Source organism: Choloepus didactylus, chromosome 7, assembly GCF_015220235.1.
Source record: "Choloepus didactylus isolate mChoDid1 chromosome 7, mChoDid1.pri, whole genome shotgun sequence".
Lineage (NCBI taxonomy): Eukaryota > Metazoa > Chordata > Mammalia > Pilosa > Megalonychidae > Choloepus > Choloepus didactylus.
In genome coordinates, this window is record NC_051313.1 from 78,299,501 (window position 1) to 78,326,982 (window position 27,482).

The 27,482-nt window shown below is 35.9% G+C and overlaps 1 protein-coding gene across 1 annotated transcript in view; it reads left to right on the forward strand.

Annotated features, from left to right (window-relative positions):
- COL12A1 (collagen type XII alpha 1 chain) overlaps nucleotides 1–27,482 on the forward strand; it is a 138,167-nt gene that overhangs the window by 3,545 nt on the left and 107,140 nt on the right. Inside the window, 12 exon segments of the mRNA XM_037844017.1 lie at nucleotides 1,292–1,399; nucleotides 8,324–8,440; nucleotides 10,379–10,522; nucleotides 10,965–11,024; nucleotides 14,626–14,889; nucleotides 15,062–15,226; nucleotides 15,881–16,054; nucleotides 18,069–18,359; nucleotides 18,563–19,165; nucleotides 21,926–22,198; nucleotides 25,203–25,475; nucleotides 27,082–27,354. Coding sequence (XP_037699945.1) covers nucleotides 1,327–1,399; nucleotides 8,324–8,440; nucleotides 10,379–10,522; nucleotides 10,965–11,024; nucleotides 14,626–14,889; nucleotides 15,062–15,226; nucleotides 15,881–16,054; nucleotides 18,069–18,359; nucleotides 18,563–19,165; nucleotides 21,926–22,198; nucleotides 25,203–25,475; nucleotides 27,082–27,354 — 2,710 coding nt within the window. The 5' untranslated portion in view covers nucleotides 1,292–1,326.

The following is a 27,482-nucleotide window of genomic DNA, read 5'->3' on the forward strand; positions in this document are numbered from 1 at the left end:
ATTGCTGGAGCCCTTGGATCCCCGGAGCAGAGCCAAAATTTTAATTTTGGCTTCAAGAAAAGGATCCTTGGGCAATTTGGCATGCCTGCTCATCAGACATTTAAAATGCAATTTACACTTAGGCCAGAGGAAAGCTGACCTAATACACTGTGCCAATAATTTGGAGAGACCTGGTTGGAGCTTGTCAGTTTCTTTTCTCAAAAAGGTCTGGAGCTTTGGCTTATTTTTGAATTCCCAAGTAAGACAGACCCCTCACCTCTGCATTTTCATGAGGCTTAGCCTGTTGCCTTACAATAATTTATGTACTTCAGGATCAACTTTCTTTTTATGTTTTGCCTTTGGAAGCTTCCCAGTTCAGTGCTTTGCTAGTAGCTTTTGTCTCTGGATTGGACCTTAGAAGATTTTAGAAGATCACATCCTCCCAACATGGATTAAGCACCTATTGTGCAAGGAATTAATCTAGTACAGAGTAAGAAAAAATCAGAATAGAATATATTCTCCACTGGAGCATATGTACCTGTAACTTTTCTGGATAAATGAACATGAAATGCAAACATTAATTGTGACTTAGAATTATGATAAAAAAAGTCTTGGGAAAACAGACAAGGGTGTTTCTCTTCTCCTTGTCTCTTTTCATTGTGTATTTTAGAGTTGTTTTCTCCTCGGTTTGAGTAAAGGATTTATCAGATGTGAAAACATCTTAGCTAGCAGCAGGGTCAGGTTTCAGCTGCGCCTTACATATTTCTGTATAATCCATTTCAGACCTTAAAGAGCTGCATATTTGTAGGCAAAACAAAAGAATAAAAAGAGAGTAAAGAGATTATACTTTTCCAAATGACCCTGAGATCATTAAAGTAGTTACCTAAAGAGTTCAGCAGCTGGGAAAAAGCAACCAAATAAAACCCCCAGATGGAGGAGACATTTAGTTGAGACACGGATAAAATGATCTCTGAATTAGCCATCACCCAGGCAGGATGAAGTCTTGTGGGACCTGGTAAGGCCTTCACCAGGATGTTAAGCAGGACCAGCCTTCAGGAAAACAGGACCCTCTTTAAAGTTGAACTCTCTCTCAGTGCCACTATCCAACTTCTGTTGATGAATTTGATTTTCACTTCTCCACAACAGGCCCATTATGTGCCAGGCTGGGCCCTGTGGTTATTAAGGCAGATCTGGCAGGATGCTGGGCCCACTCCAGACTCCAGTTCTAACCTGGTTCCACGCGAGGGCCTGACTGCCTGGCCCCAGGCCTGCCTCGGCCTGGTTCTGATGCGGTCACTGCTTCCTCCCGCAGGTCCCTTCATGCGGCTGTGAGCCCGGAGGCGGAGTATGAAGACCAGGCTTCCCCAAGCACTCGCCGCCCTGGGCGCGGCCCTGCTCCTGTCTTCCATTGAGGCAGAAGGTAAAAGGCTCTTCCTTTCTCCTCCCCCGGTGACAATATAGAATTTGAGAAAGGAAAAAAAAAAAAAAACCAAATCTTTCTTGCCTGCATTGCTTGTTCTGCTTTCCCTACGCTTCGTGTTTTCTCCGGTGGTTTCTCTCCTCCAGAGGAACGCCCCCTTCTCCTGAGGTTTGTCCATTTCCCAGCTCTCAAGTCCAGCTCTTTCGTGTTCTGCTTAGTCCATCCCGTACAGTGCTGTGTGGTCTTCTTGCACTTGTCTCTGCGGTGTGCTGTCCACACCGACGCCTACAATGTCGCCTTCGGAGAGGACCAGCCCCCTCTGGAGAGGGCGGCGGCGCACCTAGCTCTACGGACAGGACACCTCCGGGAGGCACCCAGAAGCGCCGGAGCGCGGCCGCGCCCGCTTGCGAGTCTGGTAATTACCTGGCTCCGGGCTGCGACCTCGGTGACAGCACGAAATAAAAGACTCCAACAGCGCCGGCTCTACACGTGTGTGTGTGTTTTGTGGGGAGCTCAGTCGGCTAGGCAGACGGTGCAGCAAACCAGCCAGCAGCCAGACTGCCCAGGGGATGGGTGGTGAGCAAAGATAGTGGGCCCGGGTGTGTTCGCGTGGTTCAGGGTCGCGGCTTACCCGGTTTGGTTTGCGGGGGTTCCGAGGTGCTTGGCCCAGGCCCAGGCCCAGCCCGGTGCAGATAGATTAGCTCTGAGCCCAGATTCCCAGTCCCCGAAGCAAGCTGGAGCCAGAAGAGCCGGGTCCTCCTTCCAGTACCCTCTGACCTGAGCGCGGAGGTGGTCAGGAGGTTGCAGATGGGTTTCTGGGCTCCTGCTCTACGGCGCGACTCCGTTTGGCCCCGTCCTCTAAGAAATGAAGGACTTTTGTCAGATTTTCAACTTCAGTTTATTCTTTTTGATTGTGAACTTGATGCCTTAATTTTTAATGCATTTTTTTAATTGTGAACTTTAACATATACGTAACTGATAACTTTCGAAGTACGGTTTAACAAGTAGAGAGCAAATTTCAAAGAATGCCATGGTTCACAGTTATACAACTTCATCTATTTCCATCATTGTAAAATACAACTTTTGTCAGATTTTCAACTACATTTTTTTCTTCTTCGTGTGTGAACTTGATGCTTTGATTTTTAGGTTAGAAATGTCTCAGTGTTCAGTATTCACTAATCAATCTACTTACATATATTAACCTATTGTGGGCTTCTGTGGTTCCTCAGTTATCATTGGAGACCTATCAAACCTGTCGAACTACATATATTATTATGCAAGGTAAATGGGGTGATGCCGTTAAAGACATCTTTTAACATTTTTTCCCCCTAAAGAATGTCCCCAGATAGAGTTAAGGGAAAAAATAAATAAATAAATACTCCTTCACATGACAGGTGTAGAAGTTCCAGGGTGGTTTGTGTTTTTTGAGAGGTTATGGAAAAGTAGGTTCTTTCATGTTTTTGGTTTCCCAGGTCCAGGCTGCAGGTACAAAAAATTAAGATTGGGAAAAGCTTACATGCCAAAATATATATGGAATGTTGAAAAAAGTGAGGGAAACAAGCCGATTCTTCCTATGTGATTAGTATTTTGGGAGTGTAGAAGCTCTTTAGAGTGGCCTCTGAAATAATATCCAGATGAGGTTGTCTTGAATATTACTTTCTATGTCATTGTTAGGAAGGAATTTTATTTGATGAATTTCTGGAAGCCCTAGTGAAGATATTTTTAGATAATTCACTGAAAGGGCCCATTTATTGCTCATTAAGAAAATAGTTATTTGAAAATCAGAACTATTTGAGAATTCTTGGGAAAGGAATTAGGTTGGAAATGATGTAAATGGAAAAAATCAATGCTGAATTGGATAGTGGCTGGTTAGTAAAGTGCAGTTATAAGGAACATTTTACTATAGACATTACTTTTCATATTTTATCTCTTTAATGTGTTTGTATTTCTAGATGGTACATATCTTTCTTTTGCTTTCTTAAACTGTATCCTTCCTTGTCTACCCTCACCTTTTCCTCAGGTCAGTATTTAATAAGTATATTTCCATAGGATTCATACTTTTGGCCTTATTCTCTAGTTTGACACCATCCAATAGAAATACAATGTGAACCACAAATGCAAGACATATACGTAGTTTAAAATTTTCTAGTAGCCACATTAAAAGAGAAAAAAGAAATAGGCAAAATTAATTTTTATACTATATTTTATTTAACCTCATATATCCACAATATTATCAACATGTAAATCAATATAAAAACCACTAAGGAGATAGTTTGCATTTCTGATAGTAAGTCTTTGAAATTGGGTGCATATTTTATACTTGTAGCACATCTCAATTTGGACTGGCCACATTTCAAGTGCTCAAGAGCCTCCTGTGACTATTGGCTACTGTACTGGATAGCACAGCTCTAAGTGGCCCCAGGAGCCCACAAAGAGTTAACAAAATTTGTAGCCAAAGACTTTCTGGGGACAGTGGGCTGGAAACAGAATCTCAGTGAAATTTATCTTTTGGGGGTATTTCAAAATTTCAAGTTGTACCCTGTTTCCTACAATGCCATTTTGATCTTTGATCTAAAGTAGCCATAGTTAATTTGCTTCCTCTTTGGCTACTCATATTTGTACTCTTGTACCTTACATATTTTTCTGACCATTTTCTATTTAATTTTTTTTATATGTGGAAAACCCAATATCTTAAAATATTATTTGAACGGTTTTGTCCTTCACTTTTTGCATTTCTTGTTTTTTATAGTGACACCACCTTCACCCTGTTGTTTTTCTCTGGCTATTTATTCCAGGAACTAAATTTTTCATAATAAGTTATTTTGTCCTAATGAAATAGGTGTGAAAATTATTATTTTTTGCCTTCAGTGTTTGTAATCTTTACTCACAGTGTAGATTTTATTGACCTTATAATTTGGCCAGTGCTCTGTATAATCCATAATGTATGGTTTATTTTTGGTCCATGTATCATACTGGATATTACCAATCATCAGTGAATTGAGGCATAAACTTTGCTTTTTGTGTAAGTTAAGAGCTAATTAATATATAGTTCTACAATCCTATATCTAACTAATGTTATAACTGAGATCTCAAACTAGAGGAGAATTTAGAGATCATCTCTTTTAATCCTCTCATTTTTTTCAAATAAGAAAATGAGGCCCAGAGAGGCTGAATAACTAGATCAGCTAATACAGTTACTTAGGAACAAAGCAACAATAAGATCCAGTTCTTTTATTACTACTACTTTAGTGCTGATTTGGCTACATGTGCTTCCTTCTTGCTTGACAAATAATCAACCCAGTAGTTTTAATGAGTGAATACATTTTGTAATGTGTGCAAAATAATCCATTGCTTGGTATCATGTAGACACAAATGAAATGAAAATTTCTATGTCATGTCAGAGATCATTAAATTTCTACTAACTTTGGATGGAAAATACATTATAAATTAATGCTGATCAAGTAGAATAAATTCACTACACTTTGAACATTTCTAAAGGTTTCCATAATATCTTTTCCAGTGTTGTTATCTTAAAGATCAAACTAAAGGTGTTACTTGTTCACCAATATAATGTTTTAGTAGTGTGTTGTAAGCTTTGCTTTATCTGTAGTACATCTTGAACACTTACTAGAACTTACTAGACTATTCTCCTCCCACCATTCATCGTTTCATCCATCAACTCTGCCATTGTTGGTAAGCTCTTGGATGTATCCATAATGGAAACATGCCATCATAGAGAAAAATTAATTGTTTTTTCTTAACTGTATATACAGGTAGACACTTTAGTTTTAAAATTTATTGAGCAAGTGTAAATTTAATATACCAAATTCTATCAATATCTAAATTGGAGACACTGAGTACCACATAGTTATTGCTGACCAGGCATCATTTGTTCTTCTGGTAAGAGAACAGAGAGTAGAGAAATACATATGTGTATAGAAACTAGGTATAAAATATTTGTTACTAAAGTTAATCTTTGACTCAAATACTTCTTCATTTTTACATTAAATCCAGTACAGTAGACCACTGTATTCTTTGGAGTCAGACCCTGGTATTGTTAGTCTTGCTCCTTATTGGCTCAGAGTTTTACTGAGTCACCCATATAATGGACAATTAGGCCCACCATGATGGGTTGCTCTGAGGAACAAAAGAGACAATCTGTGAAGTGATTGCCAATCTGGCTATAACATAGTAGACACTCAGCAAATGTTAGCTATTGTTATCATTCCTGAAATGTTCTAAATCCTGCCAATTTATGTAACAAAATCTCATCAGAATGTGACTTTTATAGTATTGTGTTTTGATAGTCAAAAAGCATTATTCATGAATATGAAATTAAATTACTAGAGTTCTGTATACTTAAAACTTTAATCTCTTCACTATCAGCATTCCAATTTTATAAATCTATATCTTTTTGTTATCTTATTTATATTTTAGTATTTATCTTGGTTCAGATTCTCATTTTATGCAGCTATGACTCTGCAATTCTAAGCCACATGTAGTTGGTTCATATTTGAAATATCCTAGCATCACCATTGTTTTAAGGAACACATAAGACACTGCTTGTCATGATGCAATGGTAGTTGTGAATTACTTTTAGATAAATGAAATAATTACATATAATTATATATAAAATTATATATAATTTTATTCAAAATTAATAAAAAACTTCACATTCATTCAAGTTGACATGGGTCACATGCTCATACCTGCTTTGTAATTTTTTTTTATGAAACAAAAAAGTGTAAATAAAATGGCAAGGCTAAATGGCGGTAGGTGTGATTAAATCAGGAAGAAGAACAGTTGAGTGGACTCTATTGTACACATGCTGGTCAGCCATTCTTTCCTATTTTCGATTGTCAAGTACCACATCTGAGTTTCTATGAACACCTTAAAAATCCGCTGAAATGTTAAAGGCTTTTCCCCACAGTCAATTTTTCAGTTTATCTGGAATCCTGGTCATTTGGAAATCAACAAGGTGGGCTGCTGCTGCCCTTCAGCAGTTTTAAGCTAATGTCTGCTGCATCAGGTCAATTTCCTTCCAAGGTTGGTAGTACTGTTTTTCCATGTACTGATATTTTTAAGCATGCTCAGGCCAGTTGTGTCTGCCTTTGCATTAAATTTGTCCTGAGCCATTGCTACTGGAACAATATTTTATAATGATATTCTCAATACCTATTGTCCTATTAACACCTGTTGCATGCTTGTTATACTAAGTGATGACAACAGCAAAACCTTGCAGTTTGGTTAATGACAGCAGAATGTTGAAAATTAAACTATGCATGTAGATTAATAGTCTAATCTCACTGCCTGTGTATGGATAGTAAGAAAATAACATTCATTCCAGTACTAGAATATACAATAAAAGTAAAAAGCCATATCCTACAGTTGGAAGCAGCAGTTCATTAAAGCAAATGTTTGCTCAATTTGTTTGATTTCCATTAAAATGTGCTATTAACATTACAAATCCCTAACCCCAGTTAAATTCTATGACTCATATCTCAAAGCTACTACTGCATTTCAATTGACCTCTATAAAAACCTAAAAGGAGATGGCAATCTCTCAAAACAGATGCAAAAATTCTGACTCACAAGGACTACGTTCAGACTAAAATATTTACAGAGAGTATGGCTGAAAGTCATCTTACTTTGTTGACCTGCTTAAAAAGTAATAATTTTTAATGCACTGACCATGCACTGACAGTGAGTCAGTACAATGCTGCATGATGAGGCATGAACATTGTAGAGAGAATATCATTATAAAATATTTCTGAAGCGTCTTTGTGTAATGACCATTGTACATGGAGGCTTTTGTTCATTGTGGGAAACTAAAAACAAGTCAGCATTTCATAGATACATGCATGATGCTGTACAGTTTTGTATGTAAACTATTCCTTTCTGTACTTTTCAGTTATTCCTGTCATTTACTTCTCCAAGTTTTTATGCGCAGTCATGTCTTCAGGTCACTGATTCTTCTTCACTGTTTTCTTTAAATTCTGAGAGTAAATGTCCATAAATAGACATTGACGTTGTCTTTTCATAATTAACCATTGTTTTGTAAAGGACCATACTGGCATTTTAATTTAAAATGCCACTTCTAGTATGGAGTACACATGCTGCAAGGAGAATAGTTGTGTTGGTTTACACCGTGGAAACATACAGTAAGTTGGTGTAAACAGGCAGAATATTAATTTTATATACATTTGCTTATCGCTGTTTATATAATTAGAAATTAATATCCCTTATTATTTTTGAATATTTGTCTATATGAATATACATTTAAATGTATATTTTCTTGTGAGATATCACAGTGCTAAGTTTCCCATGAGTCTCCTTTTTATTAAAATAATTTTTTCATCTCTGCCACAGATTGAGATTTATCAAAATACAATTAACAGAGCAGCAATGCAGAGACTGAACTAAAAATACCATTGATTGTTTTCCACATTATGGAAAAAAAGTATTATGTCAATGCTCCAAATTCACTTCTATGGTTGTTAAGCAGGTTGTGATTTGGCATGCTTGTTTGAAATGCACTCAGCATGCATTGAAATTCCTTTAATTGTTATGTGAATTGTTTGCATATGTGGTTATTAAATGTGATTTCATTGTACTTGTATGTACTTGTATCCAGATATGTTTCTACTTGCTTGATTTTGCTGGCCATTCTTGAATGACCTAGCAACTCAAGAATCAAAAGTGTTTTGTGCTGTCTTCTGTAATATGTATACTCTCTGATGTTTCGTCATATCTTGTCAGCTTTTAATTTTATTCTTATCCAACAAGATATCTTTTATATTTGTTGGAAACAAATTTATGCAAAGACAATTTTAGTATGCTTTGCTCAACACATTCTTTATTATTTAAATTCACTATTTTGTGATATTGGAAAATGTAATTAATACCATCGACTCTCTTTTTGCAGTTGACCCTCCTTCAGACTTGAATTTTAAAATTATAGATGAAAATACTGTTCACATGTCATGGGAAAAACCAGCTGATCCAATTGTGGGTTACAGAATAACAGTGGACCCTACAACGGGTAAGTTTCAGGATGATGGGGTTATAGAACAGAGATGTCAGAAATGATATAATCCAGTCTCCTCACTTCCTCCCATTTCATGAAGAAGCTGTGCTTTAGATAGCTCAAGGGATTTGGATATCACCAGATACTTGGTGCACCCAGGTTTCCAGGTTTCCATCCCAATACCCATTATTATACTTGGGTACTGTTGGGTTTTATTAACATGGTTTCCTATGCTAAGCTGATATTATTAAAAACATCCTTTTTAAAAAACCTGGTTAGAATATTGCACACAATCTTTGATATTATAAATTAGAATTCTCAATTCTTGTCATTCTTCTTGAATTATTTAAATTATTTAATGTTGAAAAACATTAAAGTGTCAAGTGATGAAGTGAGTTGTTATGCCTTACCCAGGGTCCTCCACGTTATTCTAGGATAATGGTGTGCTACCATGACAGAAGACAAGAATTTACACATTTCTGGAAACTACTGAACTTTGAAATCAGAGATTCAAATGGTCATTTGTCAGATTTCAGGCCTGCTAAACACTGATCCAAGACCTTAAAAAACATAATTTACTTTGGCTATATGGATTCTTTAGATCCTAGGCTAGGAGTCTTTGAATAAATAACTTGTTTTAGTTGTTCTCAAGAGTCGCATTTAGTGCTAATGTTGTTGCCTGGCTGTGCAGAACCAGTCTCTGTTAATTAACTTTTAGTTCTAACATGGACTGGGAAAGTTCAGTATATCCATTGGCACTGGCCAAGTGGTAGGAGGAAGTCTTGATTGTTTGGCTGAATGTAGAGGTGTAGATTTAGATGATGTCAACATAACTTATCAACAGAGCTGTGGTTATCTTATGGCCCTTAAAAATGCCAAGGATTTTAAATTCTGATTACTAGGGAATTGGAAAACTTAAAAAAAAATCATATCTGGGAACTTATAAAGGGGTCAAGAATTAATTTCTTCTCCCCCTTAAATCTTTTCTTCCCCAATATATTTGCAGTTAACTAATTTATTCCTTTCCAAAGCAGAATAGCAGTTGAAAAAGAATCCATCCAGTTTCCAGATGTTAAAAATTACTGATTCCCAATACTCCCACTGGGACCACCCCAGCCTACAGACTCCTGTGTCTTGGTGACCATAGTGGGAGCCCTAGTTGGTTTTGCAGTCTCCACATGTAAACCAGGCTTTCTATTTCTCAGGGTTCTATTACAACTGTTACCTTTTTTAAATTGTTTATATTTTGATGAAAATTTTTTATAATTAAAGACATTAATATGCATTTGGTCCCCAGGAATACTGTTTCCTGGTTAAATTAGGAATTAAAATAATCTAGAAGGAAGTACATAATTGTCAATATATAAGTGAACACTTGGTACACGGTACTTGAAATGTCTGCTACCTAGTTAAGACAATTCAGAGGATCACTGTTACCCATTCAGGTAATCCAGCCCCGTGAGTGTGGAGGGTGGATTGCTTCCACACAAATTGTGTCCCACTAGAAGTTGATTTGTGACTATGGGGTTTGTTTTCATTGAGTTGATTTTGTTTTCTCTATTTCTGCTCTCCTCCAATGTATCATTTCAAATTAAATTCTTTTCCACTTTATAGCTCATTTATAACATTTTGTCATCTACCATTAGTCATCCAAAAAAAAAAGAGAGGGTTTTTAAATTTGATATTCTGGTGTATTGTTAGAAGAATTCTTGATTTCTTAAACGAGTATTGAATATGATTGTAACAAGTCAAGACATTATCAGTCCATTTACTGAATTTCTTAAATACAAAATTTAAGTGTTGGGAGACAGTAAAAAATAATGTTTGGATGTTCTGAAAGAAATGAGTATTTCAGATTTTGGGAACATCTGAGAATTACATTGCATTGTGCTGCGTTAAATGTGAAAAGTGTTTTGTTATATTCATATTTTTCCTTTTTATATTGTTTTCCAGATGGGCCCACTAGAGAATTTACTCTTGCAGATGATATCACTGAAACTTTATTAACAGATCTTGTACCTGAAACAGAGTATGTGGTGACAATAAATTCATATGACAAATTTGAAGAAAGTGTACCAGTTATAGGCCAACTAACAAGTAAGCACACGGTTGAATTCAAGTACTTTTATAATACTTTTTATTTTGCAGAAGATTTCTCTGGCTTTCAGATTTAATCTGTTATTATATAGAGTTATTTATATCAGCAGTAACTACTCTTTCTATTCACCTAGGTATTAGTGGATGTGAATAATTTGTTTCTGATTTATAACCCTGGTCTCTGGAAGCAGCAGGAATGCTACGAATGTAAACTATTAAAAACATTAAGCTTTGTCAGACAACAATGTTAGTGTCTTTTGGAAATATAGCTAAAATTTTACAAAAACTAATTTATGTGAAAGGGAATGATTATTTGGTGGCATTCTCTGACCAGCTGGGCATGGACCATATGTTTGAAAGGCAAAGATACTGTATTTATTCTCTTTTTAGGAGATATTTGCCTGAGTTCATTTCCTTTTGTAATAATTAGGTTTTGATTCAGTTCAAACAGGTGGTCCGACGAAGCCAGGGAATAAGAAACGTGGAAAAGCGGAGATACAAAGTGAGTGTTTCACTTATTACTTTTGTTGGGATTTTTAGAAGTCATAAATATAGAATATAGGAAATATTCCAATTATATATATAGATCAAGTTTATTCCTATATTAATGTTTATAAGACTTATCTAGGAGAAGCACAGACGGTACAAGAGTGATGTATAACTAAGCAGTTCAGAATTCCTAAGTCCTGATATTCTAACCAATTTTCTATTCTCTTTACTTAATATCCTTCTTACTAGGAGCATTTTGAATTTAATGAGTGTGCAAACTTTTCTGTGGAATTTTGGTGACTGATAGGAATAAAAGCAGATCACTGGACTCAACTCATTTCTCACAGACAAACTGATAGAAATACGTGGTAGCATAGGGATGAATGAGTTATATAAGGGCTGGAGTATGATAGAGATTCCCTCACATTGTGTTTGAAGCAATTCAGTTGTGATGAAGATATATTTCTAAATCTACATGTGTGTCATGCTCAGTGCTAGAATATTTACATGGCCTTAGTTGATGGCAGCTCTAACCTTTTCCAGAGTCTCTCTAGGATCTTCCTAATAAATTGATGCATTTGTAATCAGATGAAAGCAATGTTATTTAGTCTAGATTTTCCAGTTATTAGCCTCCCTTTGTCTTATTCTGCTTTGTCTGACTTACTGGGATGGACCCAATAAGATGAAACCCCTTAAGACTACCCTCTTAAGGGGTTTCTTGGACTGCTAATTTTGACACCTTGTAAAAGTTGGATTTATGACCCAAGATGACAATAAAAAGATTATAAACACAAAGGACCCTTATCTGGGAATTTTTCCTCCAAGTAACTGTTTACTGTTCTTCTGAATTCTAAAAATTTGAAATGAAGTTTATAGTATCAGTTATAATGCTAATACAGCCCCCAAACCATCAATATTTCTTCTAAATCAAAGCATTATGCCAAATATTGGCTTTTTACGAGATTAAAATTTGCCCCCTTAAATAGTGTGCAAAAATTATTAGCTGTGCAATTTGTATTGTCTTGCAAAATTTCCAGGACCTTTTCCTCTTCTTTTCCTAGCCCAGTACTCCTTTATTATCCACCCAACTGCCTGCCAGGGCAAAAACATCTTCAGAAAATCCACTCCAGTCTTGCCTCACAAACACAGATTTTCATGAAAACCCAACTTGCCCCCCAAACACCAAAAGGATAGGAAGGATAATCCCATTCACCTGCATAAGTCAGTCATACTTGTTAGTAGTTAAAAATATCATATGGACTTTTACTTTTGAATTAAATGTTTTTCACCTCTTTGTTAGTAAAAGTTGGCTTTCATTGTCAAATTTAAATACAATTACAATTAGGACAACAAGATCTTTTGCCCTATTTTGATCCTATTTATGCTTTTTATTTCCCTTAGATGCCATTAAACACTCTGACCAACCCTAATGCAAACTTTAGACAATGTATAGTAAATGCAGGGGAATAGTGATGTTGCAATTATTTTGTATATATTTATTGATAAATACTAAGGAATGAAAATACTTTGTTTACATTTCTTTTGTATGTCTCCCAGATGTTTTATACAATTTTTACTGGCAGAGAAGAGTGAGGATATAGTTTATAAAAATAGATAGGTTGATAGCACAAATAAATTCTTGGATTGTATGTTCCTGCAGAGCAAGTCATATAATCTATTTATCTCTTCTCATGTAATGCCTTGTATGATAATTTAAAGGCATATGGTTATATAAATGCATCTTGATGAAGGCTTTAAAAAATGCTTCTATGTGTACTAGTGAAAATTTATATTCTTTTTGTGCATGTTTTGTGTGAATATGTTCTAATGAACAAAATGATTTAAGCAACCATTGCTTTTATTTTTTATTTTTATTTTTTTCCAGTTTTACTGATAACTTTATTTTAATTAGATGCAGATACTTCTATACTGAAAAAATACAAAACAAAAGCCACGCATTTCCTTGTGTAAAGTCATATTATATAGTAACTCGAATACTGTTCAGCACAGTGGCTTATAAACAGTATAACTATGTACAAAATTTAAACAATTTTTGACAAATATCTACAGCTGGATGTAGGATATATTTGAGCTCAACAACTTCTGTGAAATTTAAATGGCAAAGCATGAGCTTTAACATATTTGGTCAAAACTTCAATATATGCTAAGAACAAATGTACAGCACAATTAATACTTAATTTCTCATGAGAATAAAAAACATGCCACTATAAATATCGTACATCAGATTTCATCATCAAAAAGCATATTCAGTCCTTCTTTCTGAAATTGATATTGGTACTATTGCATCATATTGGACAAACAGCAGAGCACAAGATCAGCATATTATGTATGCTAAACCAGATATCAGAAGTTAAATGGAGCTCATATTTATCTTATGGAATGAGGTTTTTCTTCCTTTAACCATATCTACAAATACAGTATTTCATCAAGCCTGAGATTATTAGGGTTAAAGGTTGTAAGCTGCTGAAAGAGCATTTTAAAAGGTTGCCCTTTGAAAATGGCAAAACTAAACTGAGACCTTTTCTCCATGACAGTCTCCTACAATGTAACACTGATTAATTTAAAGGAGCCAGAATGCACCTTCAGGAGAGAATATTACTGCAAACTTTGGTGGAAAGAAGAGAATTGGGGATCATGACAAAATAATACACAGAATACCACACACACACACACACACACACACACACACATATCCGTTTCTTTAAAAAAAATTAATAATGTTGCTTTCTTCTTTATCATCTAATACCTCAGCCTCCTTAGAAGATAAACAAAATGAAAATGTAGGAATAATTGAAAGGAACTGAAATGCTCCCGTAACTGTAGGCACCTTAGTTCCCTAATCCTTAAAAAAAATTGTGTCATACACTTTAGGTGCAAATGAAACAATTCTAGGTTTTATTGAACTAAAAGAAATGGAATAAAATTACAAAATCTTCCTTTTATGCTTGAATATGCGACTATATGTTTTGTGCTGCAGAAAACGATATCTGAAAGTTGAGGTCTCCCACTGACCAAACAGGAATATCTAGGGCTCTCTCTACACTTTGTTGAGAACTTAAGTTAAGTCTGAAACTTAAGTTAAGTCTGAACTTGTCTGAAAGTTCAGGGCTCTTTGCTTGGGTTTATGCTCTATTTTGCATGTCAAAAGTCTTATCAAAACTACTTGTGATGATACTGAGAGGCTTATATGACACAACTTCAGACTCTTGCTTTGTTAAGTAACCAGCTAGCCTGCTTACTTACGTTGCATTACTTTTGAGACCCAAGTATTGTTTGTCTACATGTGAATACAGCTCATGCACCTAAACTGCTGGAAAAAACAAAACTCGAGTGTGTCATTCTTTTAACCAGCAATTAAAGAATTTCCAAAAGAGAAACTAAACATTAATATGCCTTTAGCTAAAACGGTAACATTTCATGACCCTAACAGCCAACTAAAAGCAAAACATAAAACATTGTGTTGCATTTAGTATTGCTTTGTTAGTTTGTTATTTCTAATATATTGTGATATGATACATGATAAAGTTAATATAATGTGTATGTGTAATAAAATTAATAATGGCATCGTTAAAAATATATCAAATATGTTTCAGAATGCTCTGTCAGTGCCTGGACTGATTTAGTTTTCCTCGTGGATGGTTCATGGAGTGTGGGAAGAAATAATTTCAAGTACATTTTAGACTTTATTGCTGCTCTTGTGTCTGCTTTTGACATTGGGGAAGAGAAGACAAGGGTTGGAGTTGTCCAGTACAGCACTGACACCAGGACTGAATTTAACTTAAATCAGTACTACCAAAGGGATGAGCTTCTTGCTGCAATTAAAAAAATCCCATACAAAGGTGGCAACACAATGACAGGTACGTTTTTCAGGTTTTGTTATTGTTTAAAACAAAAGAAATATCTGTTCAGGAAAGAAATTAAGCATTGCACAATTATCACATATTAAATAACTTTGAAATTAATCACATAGTTTTGACTTTGGCAATACTCTAGTGCAGAGTAAATGAACACTCTTGTTTTTCACTTCAGGGGATGCTATTGATTACTTAATTAAAAATACTTTTACGGAATCAGCTGGAGCAAGAGCTGGCTTTCCTAAAGTGGCAATTGTTATTACGGATGGCAAATCCCAGGATGAAGTGGAAATTCCAGCAAGAGAGCTTCGCAATATCGGGGTTGAAGTTTTCTCTTTGGGTAGGTTAAGTTTTTCCTTTTAGTACTACAAAACACTTAATGCTTAGGAAGATAAAGTATTGATTCTTCAAGGAAGGATGCTATTAGAAGTTTATGCTGCATTTTATAGTGTAGTATGAAGCCAAATATTCTTGGAGTAAAAATTTTGCTTATCTATTTCCCTTATGCATTTCCCTTATCGTATGCATTAAATGAAGCAGTATTCACATTCTTGACAAGCTCACTACTTTTCAAAAAATGCTGGGCCAATGACTTTAATAAACAGCCTCCTTGTATGATCATTAGGTGTTTTTTATGGATTTCCTAGCTTATGTAATACTTGAAGAATTCAGAGGCTGCAACACATTCAGAACTCTGGAAGAAAAAAGTATTATCTTTACAGATGGCAGGGACAAGTGTTGGCCTGGTCGGGATGAGAGCCCATTCTGTTTTACTAATCATTTGGTTTCCTATTTGGCTGGCCACTTGATGTGCACTTATAAAGTGCCTTTGTCATATGAACAGTTGCACATTGGTTATGAAGCAAAGCAATCCTGGTTTATGACTTAGTAAGGATTTGAAAATGTCTTTACTCGTGAAAGACTGAGAAAGCAAAGAACTTCCTCAAGTCAGCACGTTTCCCTTTTCTGTATACCCTTGTCTTTTGTTTTTAAGGCATTAAAGCTGCAGATGCAAAAGAACTGAAACAAATTGCCTCTATTCCTTCACTGAGTCATGTTTTCAATGTGGCCAACTTTGATGCAATTGTGGATATTCAGAATGAAATAATCTCCCAGGTGTGCTCAGGGGTTGATGAACAACTTGGTGAATTGGTTAGTGGAGAAGAAGGTAAGTGGATTGTTTGTTGTGTTCACCTGTGTTTAGATGACATTTATAGCTTTAGAGGTAGCCTACAAATAGATGTATTTACTCAAACATATCTTTCAGTGATTCTCCAATTGCATATTCCATTTGTATTGCTTTTCAGTAATTCAACTTTTAGATACCATTTGTATTTCCCCTCCTTCCCAGTAGAACATTCAATGTTTATATGACTCTGAAGTTCTTAAAAAATATTTTTTGGACAAGATTTTATTTGTTCTTTTCTCCAAGACCCTTTTGTGCACTTTGAGTGTCTGTCCATGATCATGGTGCTCTATTAATTGCTTTAATTATCCTGCACTCTGATTTAAACTTTGGCAGGGAAGACACTTATTTAGCTTTCTGCAACTTAAAATACCAGCATGTTTACATTAACCGGCTAAGGAAAAGGGTTTTCCATCATCATACTCTGTGTAATGTTTTCAAAGCTTTTAGGAATATTTCAAAAGATCAGTCAATTTGATCTTCCCAAAATCTGGGAAATTTTCCCATTTCTATCAGTTACTAATTCTAAATACATGTGAGGAAGAAAAGCCACATCCAAAGGCATTTCCTAAGCATCTTTTTGGGTGTTAAAAAGTCACTATTAGAAGCCCTTATATTTTTCCATGATTGTTCTTCTCTTAGCTTAGAATCAAGAAGTGATAAAAAATGTTCTAAACAGCTATGTCTTCAATCTTACAAACTTGTAAGTCTCCAATGCCCATATGTCTTGGCAATGTTCATTGTGCTAATGCTGTCTCAGAACTTTTTTGCTTTATTGCTTGATGTCTCACTTTTTGGCTCTTTATTTTTATATAGTCCATCACCTCACCGTTTCTCTGATTAGCCTCTCTTTACTCAGCCTTTTACAACATTCTGATTCATCCCATGTCTCCACTGGGGTGCACTTGCATGTATGCAAGGGTAGGCCAACCTTTTGTTCTGCCTTTCTGTTTGAACTCTACTTGTATGGAGAGCAGGGCCCTACACCACAGGTGTTCACACTTTTCTTCAAGCCTCCTCTCTTCCCCTGGCTTCAGCCTGAGGCTTCTGTTCCCTGTACTGCCTCCACATCACTCAAAAAGTTTGGCCAAACTTCCAGTTGGCACATCTGTTGCTTCTTTCCCATGAGTTTTCACTTCTTTAGATGTTTTTATACACTATATCTGATTTACTTGTAGAGGAGAGAGTAAACTTATAACTGCTTTTGAATCCACTTTTTGTAGGCTGACTTCTAAAACATTAGAAGTATATCTCCTGGGAATTTGATTCCATTGACAAATCTACAATTTTGAATATTTGATCAGAAATGTCTAAAAATACTTTATATTATCTGCTAAGTGCATGACTATGCTCCACACTGAGTAAGGATGGAAAAGTTTAGATTATCAATATTTACTTGTCAATATGCATTTTACAAACCATTGTTTTCACTTCTGTTTGGTTGTGCTATGAACATAGCTGAACTTTTTTCACCTTGAAATAAGTTGGCAGAAAATTGTTTAAAACTATAGAACCTGTTATTTAAAAACTGCTGAATGCTTTCTTTTTCTTCGCATATAATAAAGTTCTTTTAAAACTGTAGTTTTATGGTATTATTAAAAGAGAAAATCTCTTGGAAGAATTGAGCAATTGATGATTTAACAAATATTTATTGAGTGCCTATTTTGTGCCTGAGTACAAAGGTAATTCATAAAACACCCAAAACCAGAACTGAAAACATGGCCCTAGAGAAGAGTTAGGCATATTATGTCCAAAAATTAATTCTTCCAGGAGCTTCCTCTTTCCTGAAACTTCTCAGCTCCCCCACGGAAAATCAGACACCGAATCACTTTTGGTTTGATGGGTACAGGTGGATTTTGGGGTAGTCATCTCTTCTGGATGTAATCCCAATTAATCTGAATATGGAGAATGAAGACCCAAACCTAAACACTTTATTAATAGGGTTGCATCTCACTGTTTTTCATAACTTCTCTGCTCATTTTTTTTTTTTTTTAAGTTATTGAGCCTCCTTCAAACTTGATGGCTTTGGAAGTCTCATCAAAATACATTAAGCTGAATTGGGATCCATCTCCTAGCCCTGTGAGTGGCTACAAAGTCCTCTTCACTCCAATGAGACCTGGAAGCAGACAGCATGCTCTGAGTGTGGGCCCTCAGACGACCACACTCAGTGTAAGAGACCTCTCAGCAGACACGGAGTACCAGATCAGTGTTTCTGCCTTGAAGGGACTGACATCCAGTGAACCTGTTTCAATAATGGAGAAGACTCAGCCAATGAAAGTTCAAGTGGGTAAGTTAATAGATGTATTGTTAAGTTTGGAATATTGAATGTCCAGTTGACAGTATGCCTTGTTGTTTCAGACTTAGTTTTAAATAAAATATTTGCAATAGATTTTTTTTTAAGAAGCATGCTTTCAAAGAAAAACATTTATCTATGTTTTAATGATTCATTCATATCTGTTGGACTTTAATGGGCTGTCTTTCTCTTTACAGAATGCTCACGTGGTGTGGATATAAAAGCTGATATTGTGTTTTTGGTTGATGGTTCCTACAGCATTGGGATTGCAAACTTTGTTAAAGTTAGAGCTTTTTTGGAAGTTCTCATAAAAAGTTTTGAGATTTCTCCAAATAGGGTACAGATAAGTCTTGTCCAGTATAGTCGGGATCCTCATACTGAGTTCACTTTGAAAAAATTCACCAAAGTTGAAGACATAATTGAAGCAGTAAACACCTTCCCATACAGAGGAGGATCTACTAACACTGGAAAAGCAATGACTTACGTCAGAGAGAAAATATTTGTGCCCAGCAAGGGTTCAAGAAGCAACGTACCGAAGGTCATGATTCTTATCACTGATGGGAAATCATCAGATGCTTTCAGAGATCCTGCTATAAAACTGAGGAACTCAGATGTTGAGATCTTTGCAGTTGGTGTGAAGGATGCCGTTCGCTCTGAATTAGAAGCAATTGCCTCTCCTCCTGTTGAGACCCATGTGTTTACAGTGGAAGATTTTGATGCTTTTCAGAGGATATCTTTTGAACTCACACAGTCTATCTGTCTTAGAATTGAGCAAGAATTGGCAGCCATAAAGAAAAAAAGTAAGTATATTTTGCATATGTTATCTCTCCATGAACAAAGCATTTTTAGTTGTAAAATTGTAAAGAGTATACTTCTTCAATTCCTTTAATATACAGGAAAAAGTGACTCTCCTATGTTATAAAAAACTACTGATCCTGGTTTATTTAGTTCTGACGTGACTCCTTATCAATAAATAAATGATCCATAGAGATTGCATGATCTCTAGTAATCTCTACTGCTCTTTAATTTACTGGTGAAAAAGCTGGGCCCCATAAGGTTCATGAGCACTTTCTGATCCTAGAACCTTAAGCAGAGTTAGGAACCAGTTTTATCACACTTATGGTCATATCCAATTCAACAACCATTTATTGAGTTTCTACTGTGTGCTGGATGCTGAGCTAGGTCCTGGGAATTAAAGGTGACTATGACATAGTCTTGGACTTTTTTTTTAATTATGAACTTTAACATATATGCATAATAATGGTAACTTTCAAAGTACGATTCAACAAGTAGTTAGAGAGCAAATTTCAAAAAATGTCACGGGTCACAGTTCCACAACTTCAGCTATTTCCATTATTGTAAAATGTATCATACATGCAAAAAGGTTTTAACTTTCAATGTGCAGCTTGACAAGCAGTTATATAGGTAATTAAAAAAATTGTGGATTGCAGTTCCATAGTCTCAGTTCTTTCCCCATTATGCAATATAAGGTATATACAGAAAGACGAAGGCTTTCAAAGCACAATTCAATGAGTAGCTATAGAGCAAATTTCAAAGGATGTTACAGGTTATAGTTCCACCATGTCATTTATCTCCTTCCAGCCATTCCAACACCCCAGCATCTAAATATATATGTGTGTGTGTGTGTGTGTGTGTATAAAGTTTCACTATTCATGGACCTTTGCTAAATCTTATCTTGTTTGTTGCTACCCCTTCCTCTCACGTAAATCTCTTTCTTCATCTTCAGGGGTATCTAGGCAGTGAGGACCCTAACTTGTTCATATTGAAAGAATGTGTAGACAATATGTGGAAGGGGGCTGCATCTGATTGTTGATCTTAGAGGCTATTGCCTTTGGGTTTTAGGACTTATCTGGCATAGGAACACTTTGTAGATTTAAGTTTCTGAGAGATAAAACTTAGCAAGTATACCTTTTGTAGAATCTCAGGTAGGGACCTAGGTATTTGGGGACTACTTTTGGTAAGGGCAATGGCATACTGTGGCCATTTGGGATGTCTAGCTGGAGCTTGCATAAGAGAAACCTCCAGGATAGCCTCTCGACTCTATTTGGGATCTCTCAGCCACTGTGACCTTGGCTTGTTACCTCTCTTTTGTTCCCCTTTTGGTCAAGTAGGCATTTTCAATCCCTTGCTGCCAGGACCTGGCTCATTCCTGGGAGTCATGTCACACATCTCCAGGGAGATTCATTCCCCTGGGAGTCATGGAGCTCGTTTGGGAGGAGGGGGGTTTAATATATTTATTTGCCAAGTTGGGCTTAGAGAGAGAAAGGCCACATCTGAGCAACAGAAGAGGTTCCCTGGAAATGCCTCTTAGGCATAATTATAGGAGAGATCAGCCTCCCTTTTACAGCCCTAAATTTCACAAGAGAAAGCCTCAAGCTGAGCACTTGATTTATTAAGTAGTGGGTTCCTAATTTCACTTAGTATATATTCTATACCAAGATAAAAAGTCAGTTTCTTACATTATCTTCACTTAGTAGTACAATCGTCATCACTCTCAGCTTTAAACAATTATAACATAAAACATCCCAGAGCTCTAATCAGCTGCTAATTATTCTTCTCTAGTATTAGTGTAGTGTTGGTAAGATATTCCTATTAAACATAGTCTTTAATATTAATGGGTAGTTTTTCCATACCACTCTGTTGTTAACCCTGTGCACCAGTGTCATACCTTGTAAGTATATCACGCTAACCCTTATTTAGGTTTGTGGTGCTACTCTGCGGGTTACATGCCTTTAAACAACCATTTATGAGCATGTCTTGGACTTTTGAAATCTCTTTTTGCACTCTCATTCCTGTATTATTTTTGGGTATCATTCTTTACATCTGGAATTTCCTATATTATTTTAATTTTCCAAATTCTATTTTTCAAGGTCCAGATAAAAGCCCCATCCCTTCCATCAGTCCTTCCTTACCTGTTCTAGTGCTTTTACTCGTTTAACATTCAATTTGTTTTGTTAATACCTTTGTACTCTCCTCTTGCTCCAATTTGATTGTTAAGTCCTCTGAAGACATGCAATGTGTCTTTAACATCGTCTCTTCTTATGGTTTAGTTTAATGCATACTTAGTTTAAAAGTTATTATTTTGGTAAGAAAAATTCCATAATTATTACCTTGAAATATTCTTCTACCATCAAAGGTTATTATCCAAAGGATGGGATTAATGGGAAAACTTTCATGGTTCATTTTAGTTTTGCTGCTGTTTAAATATTCTCATTTTTGGCAGGGTCGCTCCATTCCTGCTTTATCTTAAGAAGGTAAAATTTGAGTTAAATTTTGATTAGTAATATAAATAGCATAATTTGGTATGGTGAATGGCTAAGGCAAAATGATCAAGACCTCTCATAAGTGAAGTAGCCTAAGTGAGAGGCCTGTAAGTGAGAAGCTTCCTCTCAGTGACTGTATGGGGACTGTTTATTCAGTACATTAGCTCAATGACCATTCCCCAGAAGTATATAAGCCATTCCAGAAACATATAATCATTAGATCTACTATTGTCAGATTAAAAAATTTTACTTATGTTCTTTTTTTTTTCTTTGCAGCTTATGTGCCCCCAAGAGATCTTAGCTTTTCTAATGTGACCTCTTATGGTTTCAAAACCAACTGGTCTCCTGCTGGAGAAAATGTTTTTTCGTACCACATCACTTACAAGGAAGCTGCTGGGGATGACGAGGTGACGGTGGTGGAACCAGCCTTGAGCACCAGTGTTGTTCTCAGCAACCTGAAACCAGAGACTCTATACTTGGTCAATGTGACTGCAGAATATGAGGATGGCTTCAGTGTTCCCTTAGTGGGAGAGGAAACCACTGCAGAAGGTGTGACAAAGTTTCTTGTGCTATTTTTCCAAAAATTATCAATTTATTATAGAACAAAAATATAATTTGAAATCCCTTTCTGTTTAACAGTTCAGCATATGCCATTGTGTTCAGTGGATATAGTTTACTCACTATGCAGTGAAGAGTTCCGTGAATCCTTTTGTAAGATTCAGCAACTTTTAAAGACAGCTATTCATAAATCTTTTCAAAAAGAGAAAACTTTTCGTTAAATCAAAAAAAAAAAACTGATTTATTTTGATAATTTGAGGTCAGGATACATAGAAAGCTGTTAGTTATTATAAAATTAACTCATGAAATATTGCTTATCTATCGTTTTCTGCCCCATATTTCATCAGTTATATTTTAAATACTTTGAAATTACCTTGCTCTATCTATAAGCTGATGGTAAATATATATTGCCAGAATGAATGTTTTAAGCAGTATTTTATTTAGTTGTGCCCTCTTTACTGGATGTATCTGAGTACCTTTTGGCACGTCACATATTTGACATTTAAAGGGCACTATTGTACCTAATTAGGAGAAGACTAAGAGAAGACAATTACTCTTTGAGTAGAAACATAGTGAATATTACAAGAGATGTCAATTGTTCCTTATTTTCACTGAGGATAGGAAGGCAAGGGGTTGAAACAGCAGTGCAAGAAGATTTAGGACGGTATTCTAGTTTGCTAATGCTGCCAGAATGCAAAACACCAGAGATCGATTGGCTTTCACAAAAGGGGGTTTATTTGGTCACACAGTTACAGTCTTAAGGCCATAAAGTGTCCAAGATAATGCATCAACAATCAGGTACCTTCACCAGAGGATGGCCAATGGTGTCTGGAAAACCTCTGTTAGCTGGGAAGGGGATGTGGCTGGCGTCTACTCTGGAATTCTGGTTTCAAAATGGCTTTCTCCCAGGACGTTCCTCTCTAGGCTTCAGCTTCTCTCCAAAATGTCATTCTCAGTTGCTCTTGGGGCATTTGTCCTCTCTTAGCTTCTCCGGAACTAAAGCCTGCTTTCAAGGGCCATCTCCAAAATGTCTCTGTAAACTGCAGTTACCTCTCTCAGCTCCTGGGCATTCTTCAAAATGTCCCTCTTGGCTGTAGCAAGCTTGCTCCTTCTGTCTGAGCTTATATAGTACTCCAGTAATTTAATTCAGACCAACCCTGAATGGCTAGGGCAACACCTCCATGGAAATTATCTAACCAAAGTTCTTGTTCACAGTTGATTGAATCACATCTCTATGGAAACACCCAAAGGATTCCAAAATTTAATCAACACTAATAAGTCTGCCCACACAAGATTGCATCAAAGATAATGGTATTCTGGGGGACATAATACATGAAACTGGCACAGATGGTTACAAAGAAATATTTGTTTCTAATGATGGCCCTTGCTGATAGAGCTAGAGAATATTTTTCTCTGAAAGGTTTTTCAAATAAAGTTTATATTTTTCTGTCATGAGTGGTTTAGGTATATTTCTGACTGAAGGCCAGCAAAAAAAAATGAAAAGACCTAAGATATTTTGCCTTATGATTTTTGTGATTGTCTAACCTAGAAGTCTATACTTAGATATTTCTGCTTTCCTCTGATGATTTACTCTAATGCCCACATTTCTGCTTGCTGATCCTGGTCCTTTGTCTTCAAAATTTGGGGATAGGGATGGGAAATATGTCTCAAGAAGAAATTTAAGTCTAAAGGGTTTTTGAGTAGTCTCTGGCCACTGGGTTACTACAATACAATTTGGTAATGCCTTTCCAATTCTGTTGTCTGTAGTGGAATTTGAGATTTAAACTTTCTTTAGTCAATAAGGAATTTTCTGATTCTATTATCATCGATAAGCCAAAAATTATTGAGTTCTTGCCATGTGTTAGGCATTATGCTAAGTGTTTACTATGAATTCTTTCATTGAACCATTTCAAGAATCCTGTCATCACAGTTTACTGCTGGTTAATCTGAGGCTCAAAATTACATATCTATTAAGATTCAGAGCCAGAATTTAAACCCATCTATCCTGTCTCATTCATTCTGACTAGTTTAGTCTTTTACTTTGCCACACAAAATGAATCGTGAGTGTAAGTCTGTTAACTGCCATGCCTTTTTTTTTTTTTTTTTTTTTGAGAGCTGTCCTTCTTTGCCTCCTGGAGTGATCTATTGATGTGCTGGATATTTAAGTAAACTTCTAATTGTATGTGGATTACATGCAGACATGTGTTCTGTGGCTTCATCCCAGGGGTCTGAGAAGACAATGACCTTTAGTTCACCTTTCCTGAATGTGCTATCCCTATGGAGAGTTTACCCTCTTGAAAAATAGATCATTTAAAAATGTTTACTAAACACAAAGCCAAATGATGCTCTCATTTGGGCTTAATTAAAATTTCACTTAAGACTGTGAGTCTTTAGAGTATTACCTACATTGCAGTTTAACCTCAAGATGTAGATCCTACTAGTGTTCATTAAGCACCTATCATGTGCTTGGTTCATCACATGTATGGTCTAATTATTCTCCAAGTTAAATGACTGTACAGATAAAAAACTTAATTGTGGGACTGACTTGGTAAGACTTTTCAGTTAGTTGAGTAAATATGGTAGACCTGGGTGTTAGGCATTATTTTTCTACTTTTCTGAGAAAGTATAGTAAGAGTGAAAGCCTTGGTTACTTAAAGCCCAAGAAATAAATTGTTTTTATCCTTGAATTTTATGGCAGTACAAATTTACCATTTAACAGAGTATTTATGCTTTTAAAAGTTTACTATCATGTATCTCTTTATTTGATTAAAATTACATAACAGTGCTTAGGTTCTTTCCAGATATTGTATGACATTTGGTGCTATTTCAGAAACTGGTTAATCTCTGGCTAAATGAATGAGGTAACCAGGATATTTGTCCAAGAAATGCTCATGGATTTGTCTGGACAAATGCTGTAATTTAATGATCAAAAGCTAGTTTTGTATTTTTCATATAAAATCAGTCAACCTATTTTTGAATATTCTTTTTATTTCAGTGAAAGGAGTGCCTCGCAACCTAAAGGTGACAGATGAGACTACAGATAGCTTTAAAATTACCTGGACCCAAGCTCCAGGGAGAGTTTTAAGGTATCGGATTATATATAGACCAGTTCCTGGTGGAGAGAGCAAAGAAGTTACCACCCCAGCCAATCAGAGGAGGAAAACACTGGAGAACCTTACTCCAGATACAAAATATGAAGTATCTGTAATTCCTGAATATTTCTCAGGACCTGGCTCTCCATTGACTGGAAATGCAGCCACTGAAGAAGGTAGAGGAAATATGCTGACCATATGCTAACAACCAAAATCTTAGATGAATGGAAAAATTTAGACAGCTATCCAGATAATGCAGACTATATAGCACTTTGTCTCAATTATCTGAATATTTTAGACTATTGTCCTTGTAAGCTTGAATCATTCAAATTGTTTACTTACTCATAATATCATTTATTTGTGTCAAGAGAGTTTGATAATTTATGATCTAAATATTCTTTAAAAATAATATTATTAGATATTCTAATACAAGTTGTGGTATGCCTATCTAGGGATTAAAATTTAAACCACTATGCATCATTAAAACAGTATATTTTAATTCTTCAGAAAGATTTTAAACATTAACCTATTTTTATTTCAATGGGATTATTAGGCTCCCAGGATAGGCTCTGATATTTGTTGCAAAGTATTAATGTTCAATACATTATTTCATTAAGATTAATGCATGCATTATTTTCATTTTATTTTCTAAATTTAAGCTTTTTGTAACAATAATAATGCTAAAAACATGTAAGCAATAATGAACTATTATTGAGTACCTACGTGTGTCTGATTCTATGCTGAGAGCTTTATATATATTTTCTCAAATAATACTTGCATAGATTCTATTATGTTGTTATTATCATTAACCCAGTTTATAAGGAAATTGAGACCAAGGGAAATTAAATGATTAGCTCAGTCATGTAGCTAATAAGTGATGGATCTGGGTTTGTGGGCTTTTCTGCTGGACTATAGACACTCAAATGGAGTATCTATTATAGCTTAGCCCTTATCCCTCTACTTCCCTCCATTTATTGTCTAGCTAATTAGCTTTTCTTCATGAGACCCTTCCCTACTGCTGCTTTCTTCCCTCCCTCTTTCTTTGGGAAGCCACTATTTCACTTTTTCTCTTTCTTTTTGAGTATCTAGGGCTCTTTGTGCTAAGCACCATTAAATGACCTGGTAACTCTTCAACTTGATGTTTTCTGGAGTGAAACTGGGTGGCTATTTGTACCCAAGAAGAGTGCTACAGAATTAGATGCCTTGCAACTCAGAGATAACATGACAACTCAGCCAGGAAAGACATGAAATGTCAAAGGGACAGGCAGCCCCTGGGGAGCTGGACCCAATGCTAGGCCTCATTTGGGCTATTTCTTCTTATATTTTTTCCTAGGGACAGCTTCGCTTTTATCATGAGACAGCTCAGATTATTTCCTGGCTATTACCTTTAGATGCCCATAACATTGCACTGATGAACTCTTTTTACTAAAGATTTCTTAGAGGAGTAACAATCTACATTGTGTTTGCTAATTAACATGTAAACATTTTGTAGAGCTTTGTTCTATTTTTAAGGAAATACTGTGGTTATTTTATACAAAAGATTTTAACCTGTATAAACACAGAAAAGGAACTGGAAGTCTCTTGCTTTGTTTCTACTAACATGAAGGGACTGATTTAGAAATGCTAAAACACTGTTGGCTAGTCAACAGTTACAATTGCCGTAGTCTCACCCAGGATATAAATTTGATTTAACACTCATACCTATGTAAAGTATTAAAATGTTTTTCAAGTCATTTCATTAAATAATGGGTTTTGATATTGTTCTTTTTTAACCTAATGAAGTTAGAGGGAATCCGAGAGACTTACGTGTTTCTGACCCGACAACATCAACTATGAAATTGTCTTGGAGTGGGGCACCAGGAAAAGTAAAACAGTATCTCGTCACATACACCCCGGTGGCAGGAGGTGACACTCAAGAGGTCACTGTGAAGGGAGATACAACCAATACTGTGCTGAGAGGATTAAACCAAGGAACACAATATGCCTTATCTGTGACTGCCTTGTATGCCTCTGGGGCTGGAGATGCACTTTTTGGAGAAGGAACAACACTTGAAGGTAATTTCTGTCCTGTCAATGGGAATACTTGAGTTTGTTTGTGATTCTGCATTCAGGAAGCTTAAAATGTTTTCAGAAAATGAAATATAAGAATGAGCAACCATTCCTCTTAATATGAATTTGTGTTG